Raw genomic sequence first — 27,142 nt, 5'->3', positions numbered from 1 at the left:
GTGCCCCTGTTCTCTGCCCCAGCAGCCATATCCTAAATATGTCAAAGGCGTTACATTTAAGATAGACTGGATAGTTACATGGAGAGGAGAGGACTGGAGGGGTATGGATTGGGTGCTGGTCAGTGGGACTAGGAGGGTGGGGATTTGTTACGGCATGGACTAGTAGGGCCGAACTGGCCTGTTCTGTGCTGTAAGTGGTTATATTGGCAAATAAAGGTAGGAGAAGTAAAGCACAGATAGAAGTACTGGAACTGGATCATGTTGAGGTTATCCAAAATCCAAAAGATCATGCAGTTGGGTTTTAGGCTAGCCAGAGAGAATACAATTCTCTCAAGTTTACATTTGGTCCCACTGGTATTAAGTGAACCCACTTCCTCCTTCCTGTAGGAACACTCATAATACCAAATCAATTCTTAAATGAAACACTAAACGTTCGGATATTTAGTATTAAAATATGAAAAGAGGTTAACCAAATGATAAATAATTTTAAAATGTACATCAGTTCACTTCAACATTCATAAAGGGAATAAATTTTAGGTTAGGCTAAAGCTATTATAACACCAGCAACCTGGGTTAAAATCCAGCACTGTCCATAAGGAGTTTGTAAATTCTCCCAGTATTCTCGTGGGTCTCCTTCGGGTGCTCCAGTTTCCTCCCACCCTTCAAAACATACCAGGGTCACAGGTTAATTGGGGTATTTGGGCGGCACAGGATCATGGGCAGAGGGGCCTGTTACCATGCTGTATATCTAAATTAATTTTTTAATTATAATTATAATTAAAATTCTAATTATAAAACAAGCTATGAAAACTTTTGCACCACATGAAATCCAATTTAAAGCATGCAAAATAGTTCCTATTCCCCTATAAATAATGAGCTGAGTAGATGTCAGCATCTCAATCAGAGACCATACACAAATATTCCCAATACATTTGGACCCATTCGTTCTGACATGCATACCACAAATCTCAGATTGCCCAGAATTGGTACAGTACTGAGTAATAATCCAGTCTGTCAGTACACTTTACTTAACAATCTGTCCATTTGATAACCAAGACCTATTCATCAATTTTAAATCAAAAATCTTTCCGCAGATAACTGCATTTGCTCTTGATATTTTACATTCAAATTCTGCATCTCATACCGCAAAATTAAATTATTGCACCATGTACTGAGGAGAAGGGGAAGTGGGAGTGAGTTATTTCTGCATAAATATGTTACCAAATCTTGAGAGTAAAGATAGAAGAGGCAAATTTCTTCCTTTTCTTTCCACTGTAAAATGTTTTCAGTAAAGTCCAAATTAATCTTTTTCAGAAGTCAATATGAAAAATGCTGATAAGCTGTTAATTAAAAGTAGTAAACTGATTCATTTCCCATAAAGGATAGACATGTTACTCCTTTTGCACAAGTATTTCTTTCCTGGTTAATGCACTGAACATTTCAACCACAAAACAACAGCCTGTACAATCTGGAACTATGAAAACCAATGACTGTCTATTTCTGACTTCCGGACTTCATTTGATGCTGGTGAGATGCAAATTTAAAAAAGCAGCAAAATTAACCTTATTCTTGATCATTATAGTTAGGATATTTAAAAATTCAATATTATAGAGCCAAATTGAATTAAATATTAAAGTTTTAAAATATCTAACCCAATAGGGCTGCAAAATATGTGCTTGTAGTGCTGGACACAGCCAAGGAAGACTTAGCCACTACATTGAAAGTCGTTAATGACTGTTTTTATTCAAATTCAGCGTGCGCCCTTTCAAGGGCAGCCTGAGCTCAGTCACCTCGTGCATTGTGATATCATAACCGCTACCTCAGGCACGAGCTGGGCAGGAGACTTGAGGCAGGGAGAAAAACCCTGACAGCGCCATCTTCCCATGGCTGACCCGCCATGTGGCGTTACACGCGGGGCCGGTTCGCCATGAGAGAGTGCGCCGCCGCATGTTTATATTTCCTCTTTCAGTTGTTGTGGCATGAACAATGAACAAACACTGACATTGATGTTCTTCTAAATAGCATTATCTTTGTCTCTTAGACCAGAAAAGTCATGCAAAATCAATTCTGAACAATTATAAATACTGACGTTTTTTCTCAGTCATCACAACATTCCATCAGAATCGACAAGGCCACCAAATTTGTCCATTCCACTCCACTTTTTCTTCTCTCTCATTTTTACTCCACTCTCAAAAATCACTTTGCCTTCATCTTCCAATCTCAGCAGAGCATCCTCTGTAATATCTCCTACCATCAAGCACATCTTCCTGACACCACCCCTACTCTTCCTTCTGCATCTGCACTTTTACCTCCTTCTTTCCCATTATCCTATTTGCCCAAACATTACTTGCATGCTAGACAATGACAGTTCCAATTTAATATTCTATATTTGCTGTTGAAGAAATGCATGGCAGAGATCAAACATAGACTGGTTTGGGAAACACCCTCATTCATTTTGCAAGTATAATCCTGGTAAACTGTCAATTTAAATTTTCATCCATAATCAAAAATCAAAAAATTCTAGCTGCTGTGCCCAATATTTTTGTTTTTTAAATTTTTAATTATCCGCTCTTCTCAGACAATCTCTTTTGTCCTCAGCCTCTAAGTAACAGTATCTTGTTGTCAAAGAAGCACATTGCAACTTTATAGTTTAACAAGAGTTCAACAATTTCCATTAATTATTCTAATTAATGGATGAATTGCAGGGCTGCTGTGCTCTGGTGATTACCGAAACATGGCTCCAGACTCAGCAATCCAGCTGAATGGCCTCATCTCCTTCAGGCAGACAGAGACACTGATGCTTCTGGCAAGACTCAAGGAGGGGGATGTGCATTTTCATCAACGAGAACTGGTGCACCAATGTCTCTGATGTGAAGACCTTCTGCTCAGCAAAGATAAGGTACCTCCTGGTCAAATGCAGACCCTTCTCCCTGTCCATGGAATTCTCGGCCACGCTGATTGCCACATTCTATGTTCTGCCTTCGAATAATTGGGGTGAAGCCACAAAGGAGCTTTATGGTGCCATCTGCAAGACCCAAAATTCCCACCCTGATAGTGTCGTGATTGTTGGTGGTCTTACCACAGTTTCAACAGCAAATGTGAACTTCGCCACCTCTGGATCGGGTGTACACCAATGTCCCTGTTGCGTACAAGGCTGCACCTCATCCCGCCTTGGCTACTCAGATCACTGCTAACACTGGCAAACAGACCACCAGCAAAGCAAACTACTTCAGCACGTGGCCAGGGGTGGGGGGGGGGCATGATGCAGCATCAGCAACGCTGCAATACTGCATTGGGACCACGGACTGGAGTTGAACAGTCATGTAAACATAGAGGAGTACATGAGCTCAGTGACTGGCTACGTCAGCAAATGCATTGAGGATGTCACCAAGGTCAAATGCTTCACAACCAGGGCTAACAGAAACCATGGCGGGATGCAGAGGTCCAGGCCCATCTCAGAGCTCATGATGTTGCCTTCAGGACACGGTGCAGGATGGCAGTAAGGTGAGCCAGGCTAAACTTTGCCATGCAATCTGGAAGGCAAAGCAGGGGTAAGCAAAGTAGATTCACAGACAGCTGTGCAACACCAGCAACATGATCTGCATGTGGCAAGAGATCAAGAATATAATGGATCACAAGGCATCCTTGTGAGTTAAGGACAATGACGCCTCCCTTCCAGACAGACTGAACACCTTCTATGCCTGGTTTAATGAGCAGAAAAGGATAATACCAAAGAAAGCTCCGTGTTTCCTTGATGAACGGGCCACGGCAGAGGTGAGGATAACTTTATTCAAGGTGAACCCACACAAGGCAGTGGGACCAGACAACATACCTGGTTGGGAACTGAAGGACTGCACAGATCAATTGACCGAGGTATTCACAGACATTTTCAACACCTCACTGCAGCAGTCCATCATTCCTGCAGGGTTCAAGACCAACCATCATCCCAGTATTCAAGAGGGCAACAATAACAGGCCTCAATTTTTTACTACTGCCCTGTGGCACTGACCTCCATCATAAGGAAATGGTTTGAACATCTGGTGATGGAACGCATCAAAGCACACCTTCCAGAGTTACTGGACTCATTTCAATTCGCCTATAGAAGAAACTATTCCACAGACAATGCTATAGCCTTGTTGATTCGCTCTGTCCTGGCCCACCTGGAGAATGATGCCTCATATGCCAGGCATATGACTTCAGCTGTGTGTTTAATACAATCATTCCCCTGAGGCTGGTGGAGAAGCTGACCTCGCTGGGACTCCCACACCCCTCTCTGTAACTGGATCTTGGACTTCCTAACAGGAAGACCACAGTTTGTCTGGGTTGGTAACAGAATGTTGAGCACTGTCAAGCTGGGCACTGGTGCATCTCAGGGCTGTGTGCTCAGCTCACTCTTGTTCACACTACTGATCCATGGCTACATCACCAGATCAAGTTCCAACAGTGTCATCAAGTTTTTAGATGAATCGCACTATAGAGAAGAGGTGGAAAATCTCGTGAAATGGTGCAAGAGTAACAACCTGAGTCTCAATGTGGACAAGACAAAGGAGATGATTGTGGACTTCAGGAGCACCAAGAACATCAACAAGTCTGTAGTAGAGAGCACCAGGTTTCTTGACCTATCATAGATACTCAACATATCACTTCTCAGGAAGGCACAACAACGACTGTACTTCCTGAGAAGACTGAAAGGGGCAAGGCTATTGGCCACCATTATGTCAACCTTCTATAGGAGCTTTATCGAGAGCATCCTAGCCAGCTGCATCACAGTGTGATACGGTTGCTGCAGAGAAATGAATCAGAGGTCAATCCACAGGCCTATAAGAGTGGAAGAGTGGATCACTGAAGTCTCCCTCCACCCCCCCATTGAAGTGATCTACCTGAATCATTGTCCAAAGAGGGCATGCAAAATTATTGAGGACCCCTTCCACTGTGCACACAGCATCTTTTAGCTGCTCCTTTCGGGGAAGAGAGACAGGAGTATCAGAGCCAGCACCACCAGGCTGAGGAACAACTACTTCGCATGGGCAGTGAAAATGCTGAACAACCAAAGAAACTGCTCACACTAACCTTCTAAGACTTTCATATGTAATTATATAGATGAAATACTTGTCCTGCATATGTATTGTTTGTTTGTCACTTCCTCTTTAAATCTTTCCCATCACCTTAAACCTGTATCCTCCAGTTTTAAATTCCCCTATCGGGAAAAAAAAGCTGTATGGATTACTTTATCTATGCCCCTGATCAATTTTGTGTGTCTGCATGTTTTATACCAAGAACTGGAGAATGCTGTTTTGTCAGGTTGCACTGGTACAATCAGATGGCAATAAACTTGACTTGAAAAATATAATAAGTACAGGAGTAATTAAGAAGAGATGGAAACAGGCAAACAGGTGGGAATGAGGGTTACTTAAAATTAGAAAAATCAATGTTTATACAGTTAATGTTTATGCTGTCTAAGAGGAATATGAAGTCTTGTTCCTAAAATTTATATTTGGCCTTACCTTGGCAATGGCTAGGGCCAAGAACAGACATGTCATTGTAAGAAGGGCTGGGGGAGTTAAAATGATTGGCTACAGGAAGTTCAAGTTTAGACCCATAGACAAAGCATATGTGTTCGGTGAAACAGTCACCCAATCTGTGTTTGGTCTTACTAATATAGAGGAGACCTCCTTCTTCCAGATCTTTATCTTAAATTCCATCAGAAAATCAATTATATATTTGGAATTAAAACACTTGCGTAGGAAATGCATACACAAACTCTGGATAGGTCAAATACTGTACATTTAATGGGTATTCGTGAAGCAATCCATTGGTAAAGGCTGGTCAATACATCACATTGAGTCAGACAAACCTGAACAAGTCACTGAAAAACCTTGAAATACCAGGGTCCCAGTATGTTGTTGCTTATTTCAGAATTTACAAGAGGAAATAGATAATTGAAAACAGATTGTTATTGATCAAATTTTATGGAATACAGTAAAGTCGTTGAAAGTGACCAATTGCATTTCAAGGTATTTAAGGTAGACATGGGCTAGAAATTATTTCACACAACTTCAAAAAAACTTAGAAGGTTGTAGAAGAAAACAAACAAGTTTAACCTGAAGTAGAACATCCATTAATAAATTTATCTTCTCACTTTGACAGAAATGAAGCAGTCTGATATTTATAGCGACAATTTGCTCTGCCCTGGCAGACAACTTTAACATTGGAAAATAATGCTGAATACAAGTGCTAGACTTTTAAATACCTTGCTGTTGATATCATTGTTTTATTACTTACAGAGAACCTTTCAGGTGTACACATAATGCTGTAATTTCTGGTGCAGAGAAAGTCAAATCTGAAGTAATCTGATGGAAAAGATTATGGAATGAAGTACTTTCAACAGTAAAATTAGGAGAAAATAGTTATACAAATTTCAGAATTAATTCCTTAACTTTAGAAACATACAACTTATTAACACAATTTGTTTTCACTATACAAATTCAGTTAAATTGTTGCAAGAGATGCTAGTATTAAGCTACCATACTTTAAGGTTAGAATGGAGGCCTGAGACCAGTGATGTGCTGCATGGATTGGTGCTGAGTGCACTGATCCTTGTCATATATATTAATGATTTAATCCAGCAGTTTTCAAACTTTTTCTTCCCACTCACATATCACTTTAAAATTCCTCATGCCATCGGTGCTCTGTGATTTGTAAGGGATTACTTAAGGTGGGATGTGAGTGGGAAGGGAAGGTTGAGAACCACTGCTCTAGACCCAATTGTTTCTGAAATATTTTGCTTTGGAGTTATGAAACTGTGCACATAACGAGCCAATTAGGTACGATTAAAACAGTGGTTTTCAAACTTTTTCACATACCACCTTAAGCAATCTCCTACTAATCACAGATCACCTAAGGCATAGGGATTACTTAAAGTGGTATGTGAGTGGAAAGAAAAAGTTTGAAAACCACTGATTTAATCCATGGACACTCAGTGACTCTGAAGGGACTTTCTTTTGTTTCTCTTTCTTTTAATGCGCTGGGCAATACTAATGGTAACTCTTTGTCTGCCCTGCAGCATATTGAAGAAAACTTTATGTAATATTAGATTTTTTGTTTTATTACATGACAATAAAAAAAAAACTTTAAAAAAATAGAATCTTGATTTGGATGAGAATGTAGGTGGCACGAGTTGTTAGTTTACCGATGAAAGCAAAATTCGTGATACAGTGAAGATTACTTAATGGTACAAAATTATATAGATCAACTTGGAATGTAGACAAAGAAATGGCAAAAGGAATTTAACTTGGACAAATGCAAAGTGATGTATTCTGGGGAGTTAAACCAGGCAGGACATGCACAATAAAGAGCAGCACCCTGTGAAGTGATGAGGAACAGAGAGGCCTTGGAGGGGTATCTTGGAGTAGTCCCTGAAACTAGCAGCACAGATAGACAGGATTGGCACACTTGCTTCATCAGCGAGAGTATTGAGTACAAAAGCTGGGATGTCATGTTACAAATGAAAAAATTATTGGTTAGACTGCACTTGGAGTATTGTGTGCAGTTCTGGTCAGCACATCATAGGAAGAATGGGATTGAGCTGGAATGTGCAGAGAAGATTCACAGGATTGTACCTAGACTGAAGGGCTTGAGTTTACAAAGAGAGATTGGACAAATTGGGTCTGTTTTTCCTGAAGCAAAGGAGGCTGAGAAGTGACATAATAGAGGAATATAAATTCTTAAGCAGCACATGGATGGTCAGAGTCTGTTTTCATGGTACAGGATTTTTAAATTAAGGTGAGAAGAACAAGGTGTATTTAAGGCAGAGATTGACCGGTTATTGATTAGCTAGGGGATCAAAGGTTATAGGGAGAAGGCCAGGTGATAGGCTAGTTGGAAAATGGATCAGCTCATGATTAAATGGCAGGGAAGACTCTATATGCTGAAAAGCCATTTCTGCCTCTATGTCTTATGGAATCTGAGGGGTAAATGTTTCACACAAAGTGTAAATGGTTTCTGGAATGAGCTACCAGAGGAAGAGGAACAGTGACAAGATTTAAGAGGCATAAAATATTATAGCACAGTACAGCCCCTTTGGCTCACAATATCATGCCGACCTCTATAAACCTACTCAACAATTTTAACTTTTCCTACCTCACACCCAAAACCCTCTATTATTTTGGCATCTGTGTGCCTGTCTTAAGTGTCCCTATTATACTAGCCTCCACCACCTTGGCAATGCATTCCAGGCACCCACTAATTTCTGTGTTAAAAAAAAAACATTGCTGACATCTTCCCTAAACTTACCTCCCCTCACTTTAAACAGATACCTTCTGGTATTTTCTGTGTCACCCTGGGACAAAGATGCTGTCCACCCTATCTATGTCTCTCATAATCTTGTAGATCTCCCTTAATTCACCTCTCATCCTTCTTTGGTCCATAGAGAAAGCCCTAGCTCTGTTAACCTTTCCTCATAAGACATGTTCTCCAATCCAGGCAACATTCTGGTAAATCATCTCTGGGGAGGTACTTGAATGAGCAAGGTTTAGAAAAATTTTTTGCATGCAATTAGGGTTACTCTTGATAGTCAGCACTGACACAGTGGGCAGAGGACTTGCTTCTTTGGTGTACTTCTCCATGACTCTAACAGTCCAATGCCTCAGTCCACCTGTATAACAATGTCCATTTTTACCCCTGCAACATCCAATCTCCCAATGAAATGAATTCATGCTTTTCTTACCAGATGCCTCAACTATTTCATTGTACTGTCCTCAGAGACATCCTATCCCTTTAAAGTGAAGTTCATTGTGTAATACTGCCTTTATACAAACTTACATTGTGTAGTTATTGAATGTCCCTGATATTGATGTCAGTTTCAACATCTTGATATTCAGCCAGGTTGAAATCCCTTTCAAGTTTCACCATGTCCTATCTCAACAACCTCTTCCATAACTGCAATCCTCCCAAAACACTGGCTTAAACATGCCTGTTTACTTCACCTCCTCCTGATGACTCCACCAAGCCTTATCTTCTGGAATCCAGCCCCCCACCCCCCCCCCCCCCCCCAACCCCACTCAAATTTCTCCAGTTCCCCACATCTGTGTTATCCTTAAAACATGCTACTTAAGGGAAGCTTTTGGACACTCATCCAAATATTTAGTTCGGTGTCAAAGTTTGAATAGTTACACAGCTGTACACTACATTGATGGCACCAGACAAGTTTGTTTTATTGTTTTATCCTGGTGAGAGTTCACAATTTAGAGTCAAAAGCTGACAAGTGTCCAGGGTTAGAATTTTAAACTCCAGTTCTGGTTAAAATTAAAAGAAACATGTTCTTATCCAAAACAATTCTCAAAGTGCATCTCCTAAATGGAATGATCCACTATTTATTAATGGCAACTCTTGAGATCAATCAGATCTGCTCTAATAAAAATAACCAAAAATACAATTTGTTCGTTCGACTAGATCCTACTTTACAATGAAACCGAAGTTGCAATGGCCTAAAACAAGGGTTATGGAGAACAGACACCGTGACCTTGACCCCAGTCCTGTAACCCTGGACCCCGAGCCCGACCGGCCCTGGGGCCGCGGCCCTCTCCATCAGCGCCGAGCCCTCTCCATCAGCGCCGGGCCGATCGGACGCCGCAACTCACCGGGCCTGCTCCGTGGGAAACGGCGGCACCACCCGAGACCATCACCCGGCGCCCGACAACAATCACGGACAAAAAGCCGCGCGCGGCAGCGTGCTGGTTCCCATGGAGACGGGCAGGGCAGAGTTGCACGGCTCCCGCACCACCGCCTTACGCATGCGCAGAGCCCAGCGACGCGGCGACTCTCAGTCAGATTCTGAATTTAGGCAGCGCCTTTCCCGACGACGACTTTTTATTGATATTATTACAAGAGGGTGGTAATTCGGCCCGTCGAGTCTATGCTGATTCTCTACGCAGCCTTCCTTGCAGTTTGTACCTCCTCCACTCATTGCCCACGGACACTCCAGCGTAAGGGAGTTTACTGCAGGCACGAAGGCTCTTCGGTCCACCATGTTTGTGCTAGTAAAACGCATAAAAGTGATAAATCCGAGGTCTTAACTCCAGGACATTGTGTGAAGCTCGGGAAGAAATTACTGGGGCTCTGGCAAGAGATATTTGTATCATCATTGAGCACGGGTAAGGTGGATCGTGGCTAATGTTATGCCTTTATTTCAATGGAGCTGCAAGGATAAACCAGGGAATTACTTGGATGACGATGTTGTAAACTTGCCTAATGAGTTAGTGAATGACACCATAAGTGGTGGGAAAAGGAACAGCGAAGAACATTATCGAAGATTACAACAGGATATTGACGGACCGTGAAAGTGGACTAAGGACTGGCAATTGGAGGGTGAAGTGTTGAACTTTGAAGATTAAACCATGGCAAGACTTGCATGGTGAATGGTCGGACCCTGGGGAGTGTTGTCGATAAAGAGTCAGACTTTACCTAGCTCCATGAAAGTGCAAGAAGCTATCCGTCAGACTGCACTTGTAAGATTTGTGCACAGTTTTGGTCACCCAACTTTTGGCTTCAGCTGGAAAGAGAGCAGAAAAGTTTCACAAAACATTACTGGGATTGGTGGGCTTGAATTATAAAGTGAAGCTGGGTAGGCTGGGAGTTTTCTCCCTGGAGCATAGGGGCCTGAAGGAGATCTTGTAGGAGGTTTATAAATCCATAGGAAGCATAGATTGACTACTTACCCTATGGGTTTGTTCCTTACGTTGGGAAATCTAAAAATAAAGGACAAAAATTTAAAAAGAACTTGATGGCAATTTTTCCTCACATGGACGTGATATGTATATGAAATGAATTGGCTGAGGAAATGGTGGGCGGGGGGGGGGGGGCGGCCAACTGTAGCAATTAAAGGATGCTATGACAAGTTCATGAATAGGAAAGGTTTACAGCACTGATTTTCAAACTTTTTCTTTCCCATCACATACCACCTTAAGTAATTCGCATCCATAGGTGCTGTGTAATTAGTAAATGATTACTTAAAGTGGTATGTGAATAAAAGAAAAGTATGAAAACCACTGGTTTTGAGGGATATGGGTTGAACACAGACAAATGGGACTATCTTGGACAGCATGGACAATTTGGGTTTAAGGGCATGTTTCCTTGCTGTAAAAATCTGGGATTCTACCAATCTAGATTAAAGAGTGAAGAAAATCAAGAGGACAAAAAGAGGACATGAGATGGATCTGGCAGGCATATTAAATTTAAAAAAATCCCAGGAGATTCTACAGGACTATTAAAATGGATGGTTAGGGAGAGATCAGTGGGAATAGGTAAAATCATAGTTCTGCATGGACTAAAAGGGCTGAAGGGCCTGATTCTGTGCTGTATTGTTCTATGGCTCTAAAGATTAGCATGGCTTTCTTTGTGAGGAGCCACGGGAAGTGGGGGAGATGTATGAATGCTGAGGAGTTGAAGCAAATAAGTTGCGATGTCTTGGACCATATATGAAGTGCCAAATAAAACTAGAAGTGTATTTAAGTGGATAAATCCCCAGAGTTTTACCAAATGCATTCTCAGACCTTGTGGGAAGACCTTTGCAGAGATATTTTCATCATCTTTAGCCATAGGAATATGGAGGGTGGCCAATGTTGTACCATTATTTAAGAAGGACAGGAAGGAAAAGCCAGAGAACAACAGGCCAGTGAGTTTAATGTTCCATTTAATCCACCATGTTCCACCAGGGTAGCCTAGGAACCCAAATGCATGAACATTGAATTATCCAAATTCAGAATAATCCCACTCCAATCAGGCTGCACTTTTTGCCTGGTCATGTTGTCACTTTTTTGCAGCTTCCCTTGCCCCTTGTGGCCTCCTCCCTGACCTGCCTCTCCACTTCTTGCAACTTCATTTTTTCAAATCCTATCACCTCTTGGCTCCTCCCCTTTAAGCTTCCCAGTTTCATCACTGCTGCCTACATTCATCCAATTCTTTCTACAATGGATTTAAAACACTTCAAGGCCATACTTTTTGCATAATAACTAACTGTGAGTAGTCTTTATTTATCTTTCTTTTTTCCACTCAAACCACTCAGAAATATTTACAACACTGATATTTGAAATTGTATATTTCTGTTATCTATGCAAACACTGAAATATTGAAGTCAACAAATCTCTGCACAAATATGCAGGAAATTCACCCTTATGAACAGTAACATTTTCTCAAACATTTACTGTATGAGGGCTATTTGTTTGCTTTAGGATTCTATGTCCTGAAAACAAGTCTGCATTGTACTAAAATAGTTCTTTACTGAATCAGTTAAGTTTTTCATTTCATGATAGTTTCTTTTTATTGTTTTATTATAATTTAACCTTTTGGAAACAATGTCAGATATCCACATTTTTAATATATTCTTCATGACTTTGGCCAACATTAACCATTCCCAATTGTCTTTGAGATGGTGGACTGACAATGTAAATCTTTGCAAAGCTTTTGGTGAAGGACCTCGCAGCAGAGTAGGATATAGACTGTGATGATGAAGGAACAGGGGTATACTTCCAAAACAGAAAGAAGTGATGTTCCCTTTATCCCGCTGCCCCAGTTCTTCTTGGTGGATTTGAAAGGTACTGCTGATGGAGACGAGGCAAGTAAATAGAGCTTAATTCATTCCGTCCTCAATGGTGATAAATGTCAGGGTAGATATTTGCTTGTTAAATGTACATGTATGCAATAATACCTGCAGTTCTATTGTCATCAGTGAACCTAAACTTCAGAAGTAAGTACCACATGCATTAACTGTTGTTTAATGCAAATAACTGAAGATGTTGCCCTGTTTTTGTGTATATTGCTGAAAGCCTGATAATCTGTTAATATAATTTTAACAGTGCACTAAACACAGGAAAAAAAAGTAGCAAAACCTTTCCATGTTCCACTTTAACAGAATGCAGCCACTCCATGCATTTTACATTGACTCAGCCAAGATGCAACTTAGTAATCACTAACCAATGTGGCTGAGCAGGAGCTAAAGATACAATGTGAGATGGATAATTTCCCTATGGTTTTTTGCAGCGATGCTTCTCAAATCTAATGTCAAAAGAAGATGTCCAATTACACCTGCACCATCTGCACCAGGAGTGATAATCTTTGAGTGCTAATCAGAGCTAAATAGGGAAAGCCCATTTGGAAACACCTCAAAACAGCATAAAATGGTTTAATCAGAAACCTTAATTTAAGAGAAAGAGAATGTTTTGGAGGTTTAAAACTAGCATCTTATCCTGAAGGCTGCTCTCCATTCTTAAGACTACGTCAATTCAACCAATCTTTACAAACAATATGTCACAATATTGGACTATTAGTTAGATATTGCTTTAAATACACTAAATTATTCTATTTAAATACAGCTTTGTTCTATAGGAAAATTAATTTAAATGGAATTGAAATTATATCATTCTGTAGTTTATCTATAACAAATATTTCAAACAATGGCCTTCTCTGTCATTATTTATGTCATTATAAATAGGCATCATTTCTAGAAATACATTTTTTTTGTCCTTTGAAATTATGAGAAGGGGAGTGTCTTAAGATTACATTGTTCGTTTATCTTCTGGTTAACAAAAGTAGCCAAGTTCTACATTATTTCACATTATCAGAAAATAATATTTTTAAAATGTCTATGATTGTACATTATTTCAATTTGAAACTAAATGTTCATTTTTAGGAAAGGTAGAAGGGCCACTATCTTGTACATTCTTCTAGACTTTATACTAGAGTCCCATTTTTCCTGTCATATTTCACCACAGGAGTAAAGCTGATGGTGGCATATTCTGTTGCATTTTCTTTCTGTCTTGCTTTAACTTGTTTGATTGTTCTCCGAGTTCCCTGTTGGATCATCTGAAGTTCTGCATAATGGACATCTTCTGGCTTCTTCTTATTCACCACAGCATAGACTGGTACTTCAGGGGTAACTTCATCATAGGCAGGAGTGTCTTCATGTGCCTAAAATGTGATTTAGAATGTGAAAACATTCATTCTATGGTGAATCATTTCACTTCCCTACGACTTTGCTGTAATCATTAAGCAAATTAGAAACAGAAAAGTGCTCCCACTGAACTAGCTTTTGCCGTAGCAAAGAAGTAGAAAATTAACCCTTAAATTCTTCGGATGATGTTATCTCAAGCAGTCATTCTTAACCTTTTTTGGCTATGCACACCCCCTCTCCGCCCCCCCCCCCCCCCCCGCAACCAGGACTCAGCCCATAGTTTATGGTCCGTCCCCCCTTCTCTGTAAAAGCAGTCAGGTTTCTTCTAGACTTATCGCCGACCTACCAACGACATTAAAAAAAAACACAAAAAATGTTATGCGAGCTGAAAAGAAAGTGAAGCTTTTACTTAAATGTGTCGTGGACCCGTTTAGAATGGCTTATCTAAAAAGGAAAATCATAGTCTGTGCCTGACACATCAATAGACTTCAATCTCCCATTCTTTGGATGAGACATCAAATCAAATCTCCATCTGTTTATACTGGTAGTTTATGTCAAGATAACTGACCCAGAGCAGAAAGTTTTCAGCTATATCTTACCCAATATAAAACCTGTGGGAACAGTTTAATTTATCACTGATCTCATCTCTCTTGCCTGCTGCTTTGGTAGACAATGTGTTCATCCAAAGGAAAATCATCATATTTTTAAAAAAGTAATCTACTGCAAGCGAAGTGCCCGACTAGAAGGTCATTAGAAACCAGAGTCCCAGACAAACCTCAGGGACACCAGGATCTTGTGGCAGTTTATGTCAAGATAACTGACAGCATGCATGTCATCACAGTCTGTAAGTCAAAAATAGCAAGCAACACTCTCCTTGATGAGCTCAATGCATTTTGCCTTCATTTCAAACTGGAGGCTAGTGAGCCAGTGTTACACACCATTTCAGCCTCTGAAACATTTCTGCCCACTCACCGCCACAGACATCAAATTGATCATCCGGTGAATTAACTCACGGAAATGACTGGCCCAGAAGTCACCCCTGGGCTTTTCTTTCGAACCTGCACAGACCAGCTGGCAGGAGTATTCACAGAGATCTTCAACCTTTCCTGCTACAGCCTGAAGTACCCACATGTTTTGGAAAGGCCATCATCATCCCAACACTAAAGAAAAAGATTATAATGGCCCTAAATGACTACAAACACTACTATGAGGTATTTCCAGAGGTTGGTCATGGCTCACATTAACTCAAGAGTCCCAGCCATTCTCGATCCCTCCATTTTGCCAACTGCCTCAATAGGTCCACAGCAGATACCATCTCCCTGGTCCTACACTTAGCCCTGGACAACAACAACAACACCTATGTCAGACACCTATCCATTAACTATAGCTCTGCCTGCAACACCATAGCACCAAGTAAACTCATCCCTAAACTCTGTGACCTTGGCCTCAACAGGCTGTTCTGTAATTGGATCCATAATTTCCTATCCTGCAGAACACAATCTGTGAGAGCTGGTGACATCACTTCCTCCACAATCATCCTCAACACTGGGTCTCACAGGGCTACATACTCAGTCCCCTCCTCTTTTTTCTTCTTTGGCTTGGCTTCGCGGACGAAGATTTATGGAGGGGTAATGTCCACGTCAGCTGCAGGCTCGTTTGTGGCTGACAAGTCCGATGCGGGACAGGCAGACACGGTTGCAGCGGTTGCAAGGGAAAATTGGTTGGTTGGGGTTGGGTGTTGGGTTTTTCCTCCTTTGTCTTTTGTCAGTGAGGTGGGCTCTGCGGTCTTCTTCAAAGGAGGTTGCTGACCACCGAACTGTGAGGCGCCGAGATGCACAGTTTGAAGCGATATCAGCCCACTGGCAGTGGTCAATGTGGCAGGCACCAAGAGATTTCTTTAGGCAGTCCTTGTACTTCTTCTTTGGTGCACCTCTGTCACGGTGGCCAGTGGAGAGCTCGCCATATAACACGATCTTGGGAAGGTGATGGTCCTCCATTCTGGAGACGTGACCTACCCAGCGCAGTTGGATCTTCAGTAGCGTGGATTCGATGCTGTCAGCCTCTGCCATCTCGAGTACTTCGATGTTAGGGATGAAGTCGCTCCAATTAATGTTTAGGATGGAGCGGAGACAACGCTGGTGGAAGCGTTCTGGAAACCTACAACTGTGTCCAAACCCAGCTCCAACTACATCTGTAAATTTGGGGCTAACATCAGTGTCACACTGTGTGTAGAATATCCAACACCCAAAAATATAGAGGGAGTTAGAACAAGTTGCTTGGTGCCTGGAAGACAACATCACATTCAATGTCAGCAAGACCAAAAGAACTGGTTCTAGACATCCAGAGAAAGGAGGGAGCTCACACCCTTATCCACATCAACTGAACTGAGATGCAGATAATAGACAGCTTTAAGCTCCTGGGAGTAAACATCTCTAACCACCTGTCCTGGTCTGCCTGCATAGACTCAAGGTACAAGAAAGTGCAACAAGGCTTCTATTCCACAGAAACCTGAGGAAATTTGTCACTTTAACAGCTTCTGCAGGTACACCATTGGAAGCATCCCATCAGGGTACATCAGTGCATGTTATGATGGTATGGGAACTGCTCCACCTAAGACCACAAGAAAATGCAGAGAGTTGTTTGACCATCACACACCCTCCCCCATCAACTCCATCTACACTTTCTTCAGCCTTTGCTTCTCCTCGTGATATCTAGGCTGAACATGATGTTCATATTAAACTGGTGCTCTGCAGCTTGCACAATGCGTATCGTACTATTGATGCATCTTTCCAAGAGCCTCTTAAACATCACCATCATAGCTACCTCAATATATGTGACAATAAACTTGAACTTGAAGTACTGTAGATGTGACAGATGCTACATAAAGAAAATCCTGTAAATCTTCTCATTACTTTTCATCTCCTTCGAGGAACCTGTGAGACTGCCAGTGAATGAGACAGAAAAAGAGGCAGGTAGAGTGGGAACGGCTTACATGAGAGGGGCCGTGAGGTGGGAATGCTGAAATTAAAGTGCAGGTTTTGGTCAGAATGGATGTGGTGGGCCAAATCGTCTGATACTGTGTCATAAAGCTCGACCACTCTGGGTCCTATAAACAATCCATAGTTGTTGATAAGATAGCACAGGTGGAGTAGCGGTTAGTGCTAGCGATCAGGACCAGGGTTTGAATCCTGTGCTGTCCGTAAGGAGTTTGTACGTTCTCTCCATGCCTGTGTGGGTTTTCCCAGGAGGGTCCAGTTTCCTCCCACCGTTCGAAACATAGGTTAATTGGATGTAAATTTATAACTATATGTATAATTGATGTTGCTGACTACTGGACATACCTGCACATGTTTCTCATTCCTTGCCCAGGTATTAGAACCTACAAAAAAAAATTGTAAAATATTAATGTCATCTTTGTAGATGAATAAGAAATTGAACATTTATTGAAAAGTATATTTTAAAAGTCTGAAACGATTAGGTTTCTCCATTGAGATTGAATGCAGGCCTTCCCTAATTTACAAGATGATGCTCAAGTTTTAAAATTAGTTTTTTATAATGGATGAAGTCAGAGAGGATTTTCCAGTCTCTGCTTTCTGACACCCTGCTTTTCCACTGTGTTTTTTAATTATTCTATCATGGCCTCACAGCTTAAATAAATATATTTAATAACTCATCCTCCTCATGAGAGATATTTATATATAGAGGTATCTGTGTGATGTCATAACTCAGTAAATGCTAAGATATTTAAACAAATGTAAAATCAAACTGAGCTTCAAGTCTTATTCAACACGGAGGAGTCACGTGATGGAGTAGTGGCCAGTCGGGACAACCAGCCCTCTCCAGAAAAATAGGAAAAAAGTTAGGAAAAGACAAAGCACAACAAAAATAAAGTATAAGAAATAGAAGATAAAGTTACAGAGAAGAGAAAGAAGATGGCACCTGTAGAGCTCGTCGAAAGAACCAAAGATTTGTTGATCCAAACCAAGGCTTTTATTAGCAAACGACAGGAGCTCTTCACAGGTGGCCGACCAGTCCGGAATGATCCGACCTGCCTAGGGACACAACCCTTTAAGGCCCAGACAATAGGCGTGGCTTAGCTCTCAGCCAATCGCTGTAAGCACAGTCTAGATACAGTAACTATATACACTATGTATATTGGTGATAGATCTGTACTATCACATTCACCCCTTCTTGGAGAACTGACCCTGGAAAAAAACAAAAACGAGGGAGAGAATGAAAGGAAGGGGTAGGTCAAGGACTGTAGCGGTCAGGGGGTCTGACCATCCAGCGTGACCACCGTGGTGCTGGGATTGGGGTCGCTGGAGTGGTGTCGCCAGCGGGCTCGTCGGGTGCAACTGCTCCGTCGCTCAATTCCCCAGTCGTGTTGTCGGCAGGGTGGCCCGGGTCGTAGGGGTGCTGTTGGTCCTTCTGTTGCGGCACGGGGCCTGGGGAATAAAGAGTTGGGGAAGGTTGGGTTGGGGGGGTTTGCTGGGTCTACCGCGTCCTGAGCTAGGTCCCGCACCGAAACAGTGTCCTCCCGCCCGTCTGGGAACTCAACATGGGCGTAATGTGGGTTTGATGGAGTAGAATCACTCGGTCGACCAAGGGGTCGTTCTTTGAGTGCCGGACGTGGCGTCGCAAAAGGACGGGGCCAGGGACAGTGAGCCATGCCGTTACAGTGGTTCCTGATTCGGATTTCCTCGGGAAAAGGAACATCCTTTCGTGGGGGGTGGCCTTTGTTGCAGTACATAGGAGGGAGCGGATGGAGTGTAAGGCACTATTAGGATCCAGGGTTTTATTTTGACAAATAAATGTCTAACAAATACTAGAGCGCCTCGGATGCTCCCCCCCCCACCCCCCCCACCCAAGTTCCTCAACATGGATATCCAACTGCACGAAAACCAACAAGGTTGGGTCAGATACAGCAATGAGCTCTCCGAACCCTTCTCCATTGACAACGGCGTGAAGCAAGGCTGTGTCCTCGCACCAACCCTCTTTACTATCTTCTTCAGCGTGATGCTGAAACAAGCCATGAAAGACCTCAACAATGAAGACAGTGTTACATCCGGTACCGCACGGATGGCAGTCTCTTCAATCTGAGGCGCCTGGAAGCTCACACCAAGACACAAGAGCAACTTGTCCGTGAACTACTCTTTGCAGACGATGCCGCTTTAGTTGCCCATTCAGAGCCAGCTCTCCAGCGCATGACATCCTGTTTTACAGAAACTGCCAAAATGTTTGGCCTGGAAGTCAGCCTGAAGAAAACTGAGGTCCTCCATCAACCAGCTCCCCACCATGACCACCAGCCCCCCCACATCTCCATCAGGCACACAGAACTCAAAACAGTCAACCAGTTTACCTACCTCGGCTACACCATTTCATCTGATGCAAGGATCAACAAAGAGATAGACAACAGACTCGCCAAGGCAAATAGCCCCTTTGGAAGACTACACAAAAGAGTCTGGAAAAACAACCACCTGAAGAAACACACAAAGATCAGCGTGTACAGAGTCGTTGTCATACCTACGCTCCTGTTCGGCTCCCCGAATCATGGGTCCTCTACCGGCATCACCTACGGCTCCTAGAACACTTCCATCAGTGCTGTCTTCGCTCCAACCTCAACATTCATTGGAATGACTTCATCACCAACATCGAAGTACTCGAGCTGGCAGAGTCCGCAATGCTGCTGAAGACCCTACTGTGCTGGGTGGGTCACGTCTCCAGAATGGAGGGCCATCGCCTTCCTAAGATCGTGTTCTATGGTGAGCTCTCCACTGGCCACCAAGACAGAGGTGCACCAAAGAAGAGGTACAAGGACTGCTTAAAGAAATCTCTTGGTGCCTGCCACATTAACCACCGCCAGTGGGCTGATATCACTTCCAACCGTGTTTCTTGGCGCCTCACAGTTCGGCGGTCAGCAACCTCCTTTGAAGAAGACCGCAGAGCCCACCTCACTGACAAAAGACAAAGGAGGAAAAACCCAACACCCAACCCCAACCAACCAATTTTCCCTTGCAACCGCTGCAACCGTGCCTGTCTGTCCCACATCGGACTTGACAGTCACCAACGAGCCTGCAGCAGACGTGGACATACCCCTCCATAAATCTTCATCCGCGAAGCCAAGCCAAAGAAAGAGACAACCCCCTGCACTGTCTCAACAATGACCTCAAAAGCTCACAAACAAGACAATTATGATAATGAATTTATGCTATTAGTGCTGGCATTTGGTTTCTAGAAGGAATTGTACCCTATTACAGACACAATGATAATTAAAAGATTTATAACGAACGTACATTAAGCTGCAAGATAAGGAAAATGATGAAGTAAACTATAAACCTAAACAAAAGTGGGAAAAGGATTTAAACATAAAGATAAAAAATGTAGCATGGGAAAAGTTATGTTCTGGATCTATGAACAAGGTTGCGGATGATACTATATAATTGGTTACATAGGGTATATATTACTCTTCAAAAATTAAAAAAAATGGGATTCAACATTATCGGATAGATGTTTTCACTATAAGAAGGAAATGGGAACAACGATACATGCAATTTGGGCATGTACGAAAGTAAATATTTTTTGGGAAGAACTAAATCAGATATTAAATAAAATTACAAAAAAATAACATACCATAAAATCCAGAGATTTTTCTTTTAAATAACATAAGAAGTAGAGAATTAGGCCTCAAATTGGATAAAGCGCAAAAGAGATTCATTATGATAGCCTTATCAGTAGCAAAAAAAATGTATAATGTCAACTTGGAAAATGGAAGAGAGCATGAGAATATAGCAATGGTACATGGAAATGAATAAATGTATTCCATTCGAAAGAATAACATAATTTTAAAAATAGTCACATTGTTTGAACAAATTTGGGAACCATACATGGAACATAACAGAGAGAGCTTACCTCAGACCTCCATCACCTAAAATGAAAATGATAAAAGACAAAACTACTTGATTCAGTGTGTAACAAATAGATGACGCATTTTTCTTGTTTATTTTCCTTTGTGTGAAGATATTGTTTTAAGGTTTTATTGTACTGTATATGTGGAATATTTATGGGTTTTGGAGAGGGGTGGAAAGAGGGGAGGGAGGGAAAGGGGGAAAAAAGGGAGAAAATGCCACTGTGTAAATTTATTTTTTTTATTTTTTTTTTATTTTATTTTTTTTTTTTGCCACTGTGTAAATTTAATGAGAAACATTTATACATATTTTGGTTGATATGGTTAGTGTGAAAAATTTAAAAACTATATAAAAAGTCTTATTTTTAATTTTTTTTAATTTTTCACACTATGAACCATATTAATCAAAATACACACAAACATTCCCTCTTGAATATATCTTCTTTTCTTTTCTTTGGCTTGGCTTCGCGGACGAAGATTTATGGAGGGGGTAAAAAAGTCCACGTCAGCTGCAGGCTCGTTTGTGGCTGACCAGTCCGATGCGGGACAGGCAGACACGATTGCAGCGGTTGCAAGGGAAAATTGGTTGGTTGGGGTTGGGTGTTGGGTTTTTCCTCCTTTGCCTTTTGTCAGTGAGGTGGGCTCTGCGGTCTTCTTCAAAGGAGGCTGCTGCCCGCCAAACTGTGAGGCGCCAAGATGCACGGTTTGAGGCGTTATCAGCCCACTGGCGGTGGTCAATGTGGCAGGCACCAAGAGATTTCTTTAGGCAGTCCTTGTACCTTTTCTTTGGTGCACCTCTGTCACGGTGGCCAGTGGAGAGCTCGCCATATAATACGATCATGGGAAGGCGATGGTCCTCCATTCTGGAGACGTGACCCATCCAGCGCAGCTGGATCTTCAGCAGCGTGGACTCGATGCTGTCGACCTCTGCCATCTCGAGTACCTCGACGTTAGGGGTGTGAGCGCTCCAATGGATGTTGAGGATGGAGCGGAGACAACGCTGGTGGAAGCGTTCTAGGAGCCGTAGGTGGTGCCGGTAGAGGACCCATGATTCGGAGCCGAACAGGAGTGTGGGTATGACAACGGCTCTGTATACGCTTATCTTTGTGAGGTTTTTCAGTTGGTTGTTTTTCCAGACTCTTTTGTGTAGTCTTCCAAAGGCGCTATTTGCCTTGGCGAGTCTGTTGTCTATCTCATTGTCGATCCTTGCATCTGATGAAATGGTGCAGCCGAGATAGGTAAACTGGTTGACCGTTTTGAGTTTTGTGTGCCCGATGGAGATGTGGGGGGGCTGGTAGTCATGGTGGGGAGCTGGCTGATGGAGGACCTCAGTTTTCTTCAGGCTGACTTCCAGGCCAAACATTTTGGCAGTTTCCGCAAAGCAGGACGTCAAGCGCTGAAGAGCTGGCTCTGAATGGGCAACTAAAGCGGCATCATCTGCAAAGAGTAGTTCACGGACAAGTTTCTCTTGTGTCTTGGTGTGAGCTTGCAGGCGCCTCAGATTGAAGAGACTGCCATCCGTGCGGTAATATGCAGTGTCATTTTCTCCCCTTTTTCCCCCTCCCTTCCCTCCCTCCTTCCCACCCCCCTCCAAACCCATTAAACGTTCAATGTATACAATACAATAAACTCATTGAACAATGTTATCACACAATGAAAATAAACAAGAAAATTGTGTCATCTATTTTTAAATTTGGTTGTCTTCTCATTCTATCATTTTAGGGGGTGGAGGCCCTCTCTGTTGTGTTCTATGTACGGTTCCCAAATTTGTTCAAATAATGTGACTTTATTTTTTTAAATTATATGTTATTTTTTTCCAATGGAATACATTTATTCATTTCCATGTATCACTGCTGTACTCTCAGGCTCTCTTCTGATTTCCAAGTTGGCATTATACATTTTTTTGCTACAGCTAAGGCTCTCATCATAAATCTTTTTTGCGCTTCATCCAGTTTAAGGCCTGATTCTTTACTTCTTATATTACTTAGAAGAAAGATCTCTGGCACATTAACACTGGATGAGTTAGTTTAGCATGCCAATCTTGACACAACAGCCATACAACAGCAGGATCGTTGCAAGCCATGGTCTAAAGCAGTCATCTGTGACTTGTTAAGTTTATTAAAATCTTCTTGCTTTCAAGACTTTCTTGGCCCCATTATTTTGCATTTTTGCATATTCATCCTTAGTTAGGATTGGTTTAAATTTTCTTCTTCACTTTTCATGTACTAGCTTTTCAATGTGTGTGTTTATGACCAATGGAGCTGAGTCAGTGGCTGCTGACACCCAGTGACTGAAACTAAGTACTGCACCTCACTTTCAAGTTCAGGAATACAAAACTGTTGTAGTGCAGGGGAGGAACATGGTTTAATATTGGCCAGAACACCTGGCAAGATAATTTTCTGACAACTGTAAGGACACAGTGCTTTCTTATAAGGCCAGATCTTCCAACCACCTTCTCACACACTTGGATAACAACAGGGATGGTATGAGCAAAGATGAAAGAGAAAATAATCAGTCAGTGAAATTTATGTTTTAGTTAGGAAAGATTCAAGTACACTGGAAAGTGTACTTGAAGTGGAGATTAGGAGAGTGTTGGACAGGATAACAATCAGCATAAGGAAAGATTGGGGTAGGCTGGAATGGAGGAAGCTGAGCGAAGGTTGACTCAAGTGCATAAAATTAGGAGAGCCGAAATAGAATCGAGCAGAAGAACCAGGGTGTGGGCAAAGTTCAGATGGTATATATTTAAAATAATTCATAGAATAAATAAAACTGTTTTCACCCAAATGGTGCAGGGGCTCTGGAACTCATTACCTTCAACATTGGGAGAAGCAAAAATTATGATAGTGTTTTTAAAAAACTGCCTGGATGTCCACTTGTCACCACAAACTGAAGGTTATATGAATCTGGTGTAAAGGTGAGCCAAAGCTCAGCATCTGTTTGTCGACGAGCACAGAAATGACGTGACAAATATAAATGATCTTTGCTTTTATTCTATAAATATCACCCACAAAACAACTGAAAAATAGTTAATAGCTGTTTCTCTTTTACTGATGTGACCTGCCCTGCCGAGCAATTCCAGATTGTCTATTTTTATTTGATCATCATATTAACTCATTAACTTCCTGATCACTCACCTGTATTGTTCTTTTTTGATTTACTCTTTCTCGATTTGTTCCTGTGGAAGAAAAGTGACCTTTAGTCAACTGAAATTTGTAATTAAAGAGCATATTTTTTTAGATACACAGTTGCAGAGATAGGAAATACCTCGGATATTAAACTGATATCACAATAGGAAAGAGCAAATGAAGATGAAGGACACGTTTTTGATCTGAATGGAGGTCAACAATGGTGTTTTCCAGAAACGGGAACAACAGTACATGCAATTTGGGCATGTGAGAAAGTGAAAAAGTTTTGGGAAGATCTAGATCACGTATTAAATAAAATCACAAAAAACAACATACCAAAAAATCCAAAGATCTTTCTTCTAAGTAATATAAGAAGTAAGGAATTAGGCCTCAAACTGGATGAAGCGCAAAAAAGATTTATGATGATAGCCTTAGCTGTAGCAAAAAAATGTATGATGTCAACTTGGAAATCGGAAGAGAGCCTGAGAGTACAGCAATGGTATGTGGAAATGAATAAGTGTATTCCATTGGAAAAAATAACATATAATTTAAAAAATAAAGTCACATTATTTGAACAAATTTGGGAACCATATATGGAACAAAACAGAGAGGGCTTGCCTCGGACGTCCACCCCCTAAAATGATAAGAAGACAAAATGACTTGATCCAGTGTGTAAAAGTAGATGACACATTTTTCTTGTTTATTTTTCATTGTGTGATGACATTTTTAATGGTTTTATTGTATTGTATATGTTGAATGTTTATTGGTTTTGGAGGGGGGAGGGAAGGTAAGGGAAAAAAAGGAGAGAAAATGCCACTGTGTATATTTAAGAGGGAAATGTTTGTATGTACTTTGGTTGATATGGTTCACAGTGTGAAAAATAAAAAAAAATTTAAAAAAACAATGGTGTTTTCCTGTAATAGGAATAAATTGGATAATATAAGTGGGGAGACAAATAATGTCCAGAGAGAAAATGCTATGAAATTCAAATCACAAGGAGAGAGTCCTATGCACAGATCGGGAAGCATTCATGGGAATGTCCCAATCAATGTTCCCCATGATTAACTCACCCATTTCTGTCTGCAATGGACCCACATTTGTCTTAACTAACCTCTTTCTCAACGTATCGATAAAAGCTTTTACAGTAATTTTTTATGTTCCCTACCATAATCCCTTTTACCTTTCTTAATTAATCATTTTGTCCTCCTCTGCAGAATTCTGAATTGCTCCCAATCATCAGGAATTTTTTTGGTGGCTAATTTATATGCTGCTTCTTTGGATTTGATGCTCTCTGATTTCTCTTGTTAGCCATGGATGTGCTACCCTCCTTAATTTATTCTTTTTACAAACTGGGATGTACATTTGTAGTACTTGCTCCAAGCTATCCTTGAACCATTGCATTTCTACCGTTAGTCCTTTAAGTACCCTTTGCCAATCTATTTTAGCCAATTCACATCTCATACCATCAAAGTTACCCCTCTTTAAGTTCAGAACCTTTGTATCTGATTCAACTCTGTCACATTCCATTCTAATGAAGAATTCCACCATATTGTGGTCACTCTTGCCCATGCTACTCCACCTTTTTCCATTCTGTCTATCCCCCCTGAATGTCGAGTAACCCTGAATGTTGAGCTCCCAGTCACGGTCCCCCTGAAGCCATGTCTCTGTGATCCCAACTATATCCTAGTCATTAACAGCTATCTCCACATTCATCCACTTTATTACAAATTCTCCTTGCATTGAGACACAATGGCGGCTAAGACAATTTTATGTTCCAATTGCAGGATTTGGAACTCTGGGACAGCAGAAGTGTCTGTAATAACTATGCCTGCATGAGGTGCTTCCAGCTGCAGCTTCATATTGACTGTGTTAAGGAACTGGAGCTGGATGAACTCTGGATCATTTGGGAAGCAGAGGAGCTGATAGACAGAAGCTATAGGAGACAATCACACCCAAGAGGCAAGAGACAGGTAACTGCGAAACTATTAGGAGACAGAATGGGAATAGGGCACCCCTGTGGCTGTTCCCCTCAACAACAAGCATAATCTTTTTGATACTGCTGGGGGGGGTGGGTGGAGAAGGTGGGAAATGATCAACCAGGGACAAGAGGTAGTGGTCAAGTCTCTGGCACAAAGTCTGGTTCTTTGGCTCCAAAGGAACAGGGGATGGGGGGGCGTGGGGAAAGGGGAGAGCTGTGGTAATTAGGGATTTGAATGGTGAACAGATAGGAGGTTCTGTGCACAAGATTGAAACTCCCAGGTGACAGGGGCAGGGATGTCTCAAATTGAGTTCACAGCATTCTGAAGTGGGATAGTGTGAAGTCAGATGGCATGGTCCATATGGGTTCAGTACCAAAGATATAAATAGGAAAAAGGATGAGGGAATATAGGGAATTAGGAAGGAAACCAAAAAGTAGGAGCTCAAGGGTGGTAATCTCTGGATATCTGACTGTGTTATGCACCAGTGAGGGCAGGAATAAGAGGTTATGGCAGATGAATGCATGGCTGAAGTGTTGGTACAGGGGTACAAAAAGGATGGGCTGAACCTGAGCAGGAGGGGGATTAATATCCTAGAGGGAATATTTGCTAGAGCTGTTGGGAAGGATTAAACTAGTTTGGAAGGGGAATGGGAACCAGACTGAGAAGGGACTGAATAGAGCAGAAGTCACACAAATAGATACACTGTGTAGCAAGACTGTGAGAAAGGTTGGGAAGTCAACAGGGCAAAATTGCTAGCATAAAATTAAGGAATTAACTTTGGAAACAAAATTGAAAAGGGTAATAAATACAACACTGAAGGTCGTCTATATAAATGTATGCAGTACAAGAAATAAGTAGTTCCTTACTACTGACATGGTCTTTGCCCTCAGACAGCTCCAAGAAAAGTGCAGAGAACAAAACAAAGGACTCTACATCACCTTTGTTGACCTCACCAAAGCCTTCGACACCGTGAGCAGGAAAGGGCTTTGGCAAATACTAGAGTGCATCGGATGTCCCCCAAAGTTCCTCAACATGATTATCCAACTGCACGAAAACCAACAAGGTCGGGTCAGATACAGCAATGAGCTCTCTGAACCCTTCTCCATTAACAATGGCGTGAAGCAAGGCTGTGTTCTCGCACCAACCCTCTTTTCAATCTTCTTCAGCATGATGCTGAACCAAGCCA

At 41.7% G+C, this 27,142-nt stretch overlaps 2 protein-coding genes across 5 annotated transcripts in view; both read right to left on the bottom strand.

Annotated features, from left to right (window-relative positions):
* Nucleotides 1-11,558, bottom strand: part of dixdc1b (DIX domain containing 1b) — a 117,243-nt gene extending 105,685 nt beyond the window's left edge. The window contains exons 1-2 of one of the 2 annotated variants that reach the window (XM_069894864.1): nt 9,639-11,558; nt 6,283-6,350 (exon numbers count right to left, since the gene is read on the bottom strand). In XM_069894864.1, the coding sequence (XP_069750965.1) occupies nt 6,283-6,306 (24 nt within the window). In that variant the 5' untranslated portion in view covers nt 6,307-6,350; nt 9,639-11,558. Of the gene's footprint in view, nt 1-6,282; nt 6,351-9,638 lie in introns of those variants that run through there. The other variant, XM_069894868.1, reaches the window with a different exon arrangement.
* A 1,601-nt stretch (nt 11,559-13,159) lies between these two features.
* cfap68 (cilia and flagella associated protein 68) overlaps nt 13,160-27,142 on the bottom strand; it is a 77,432-nt gene continuing 63,449 nt past the window's right edge. Inside the window, exons 2-4 of one of the 3 annotated variants that reach the window (XM_069894874.1) lie at nt 23,987-24,027; nt 17,287-17,324; nt 13,160-13,962 (exon numbers count right to left, since the gene is read on the bottom strand). In XM_069894874.1, coding sequence (XP_069750975.1) covers nt 13,726-13,962; nt 17,287-17,324; nt 23,987-24,027 — 316 coding nt within the window. In that variant the 3' untranslated portion in view covers nt 13,160-13,725. The remainder of the gene's footprint in view (nt 13,963-17,286; nt 17,325-23,986; nt 24,028-27,142) is intronic. The other 2 variants (XM_069894872.1, XM_069894873.1) reach the window with 2 other exon arrangements.

Source organism: Narcine bancroftii, chromosome 8 (assembly GCF_036971445.1).
Source record: "Narcine bancroftii isolate sNarBan1 chromosome 8, sNarBan1.hap1, whole genome shotgun sequence".
NCBI classification, from domain to species: Eukaryota; Metazoa; Chordata; class Chondrichthyes; order Torpediniformes; family Narcinidae; genus Narcine; species Narcine bancroftii.
This window is presented reverse-complemented; position numbering and strand designations above follow the sequence as displayed.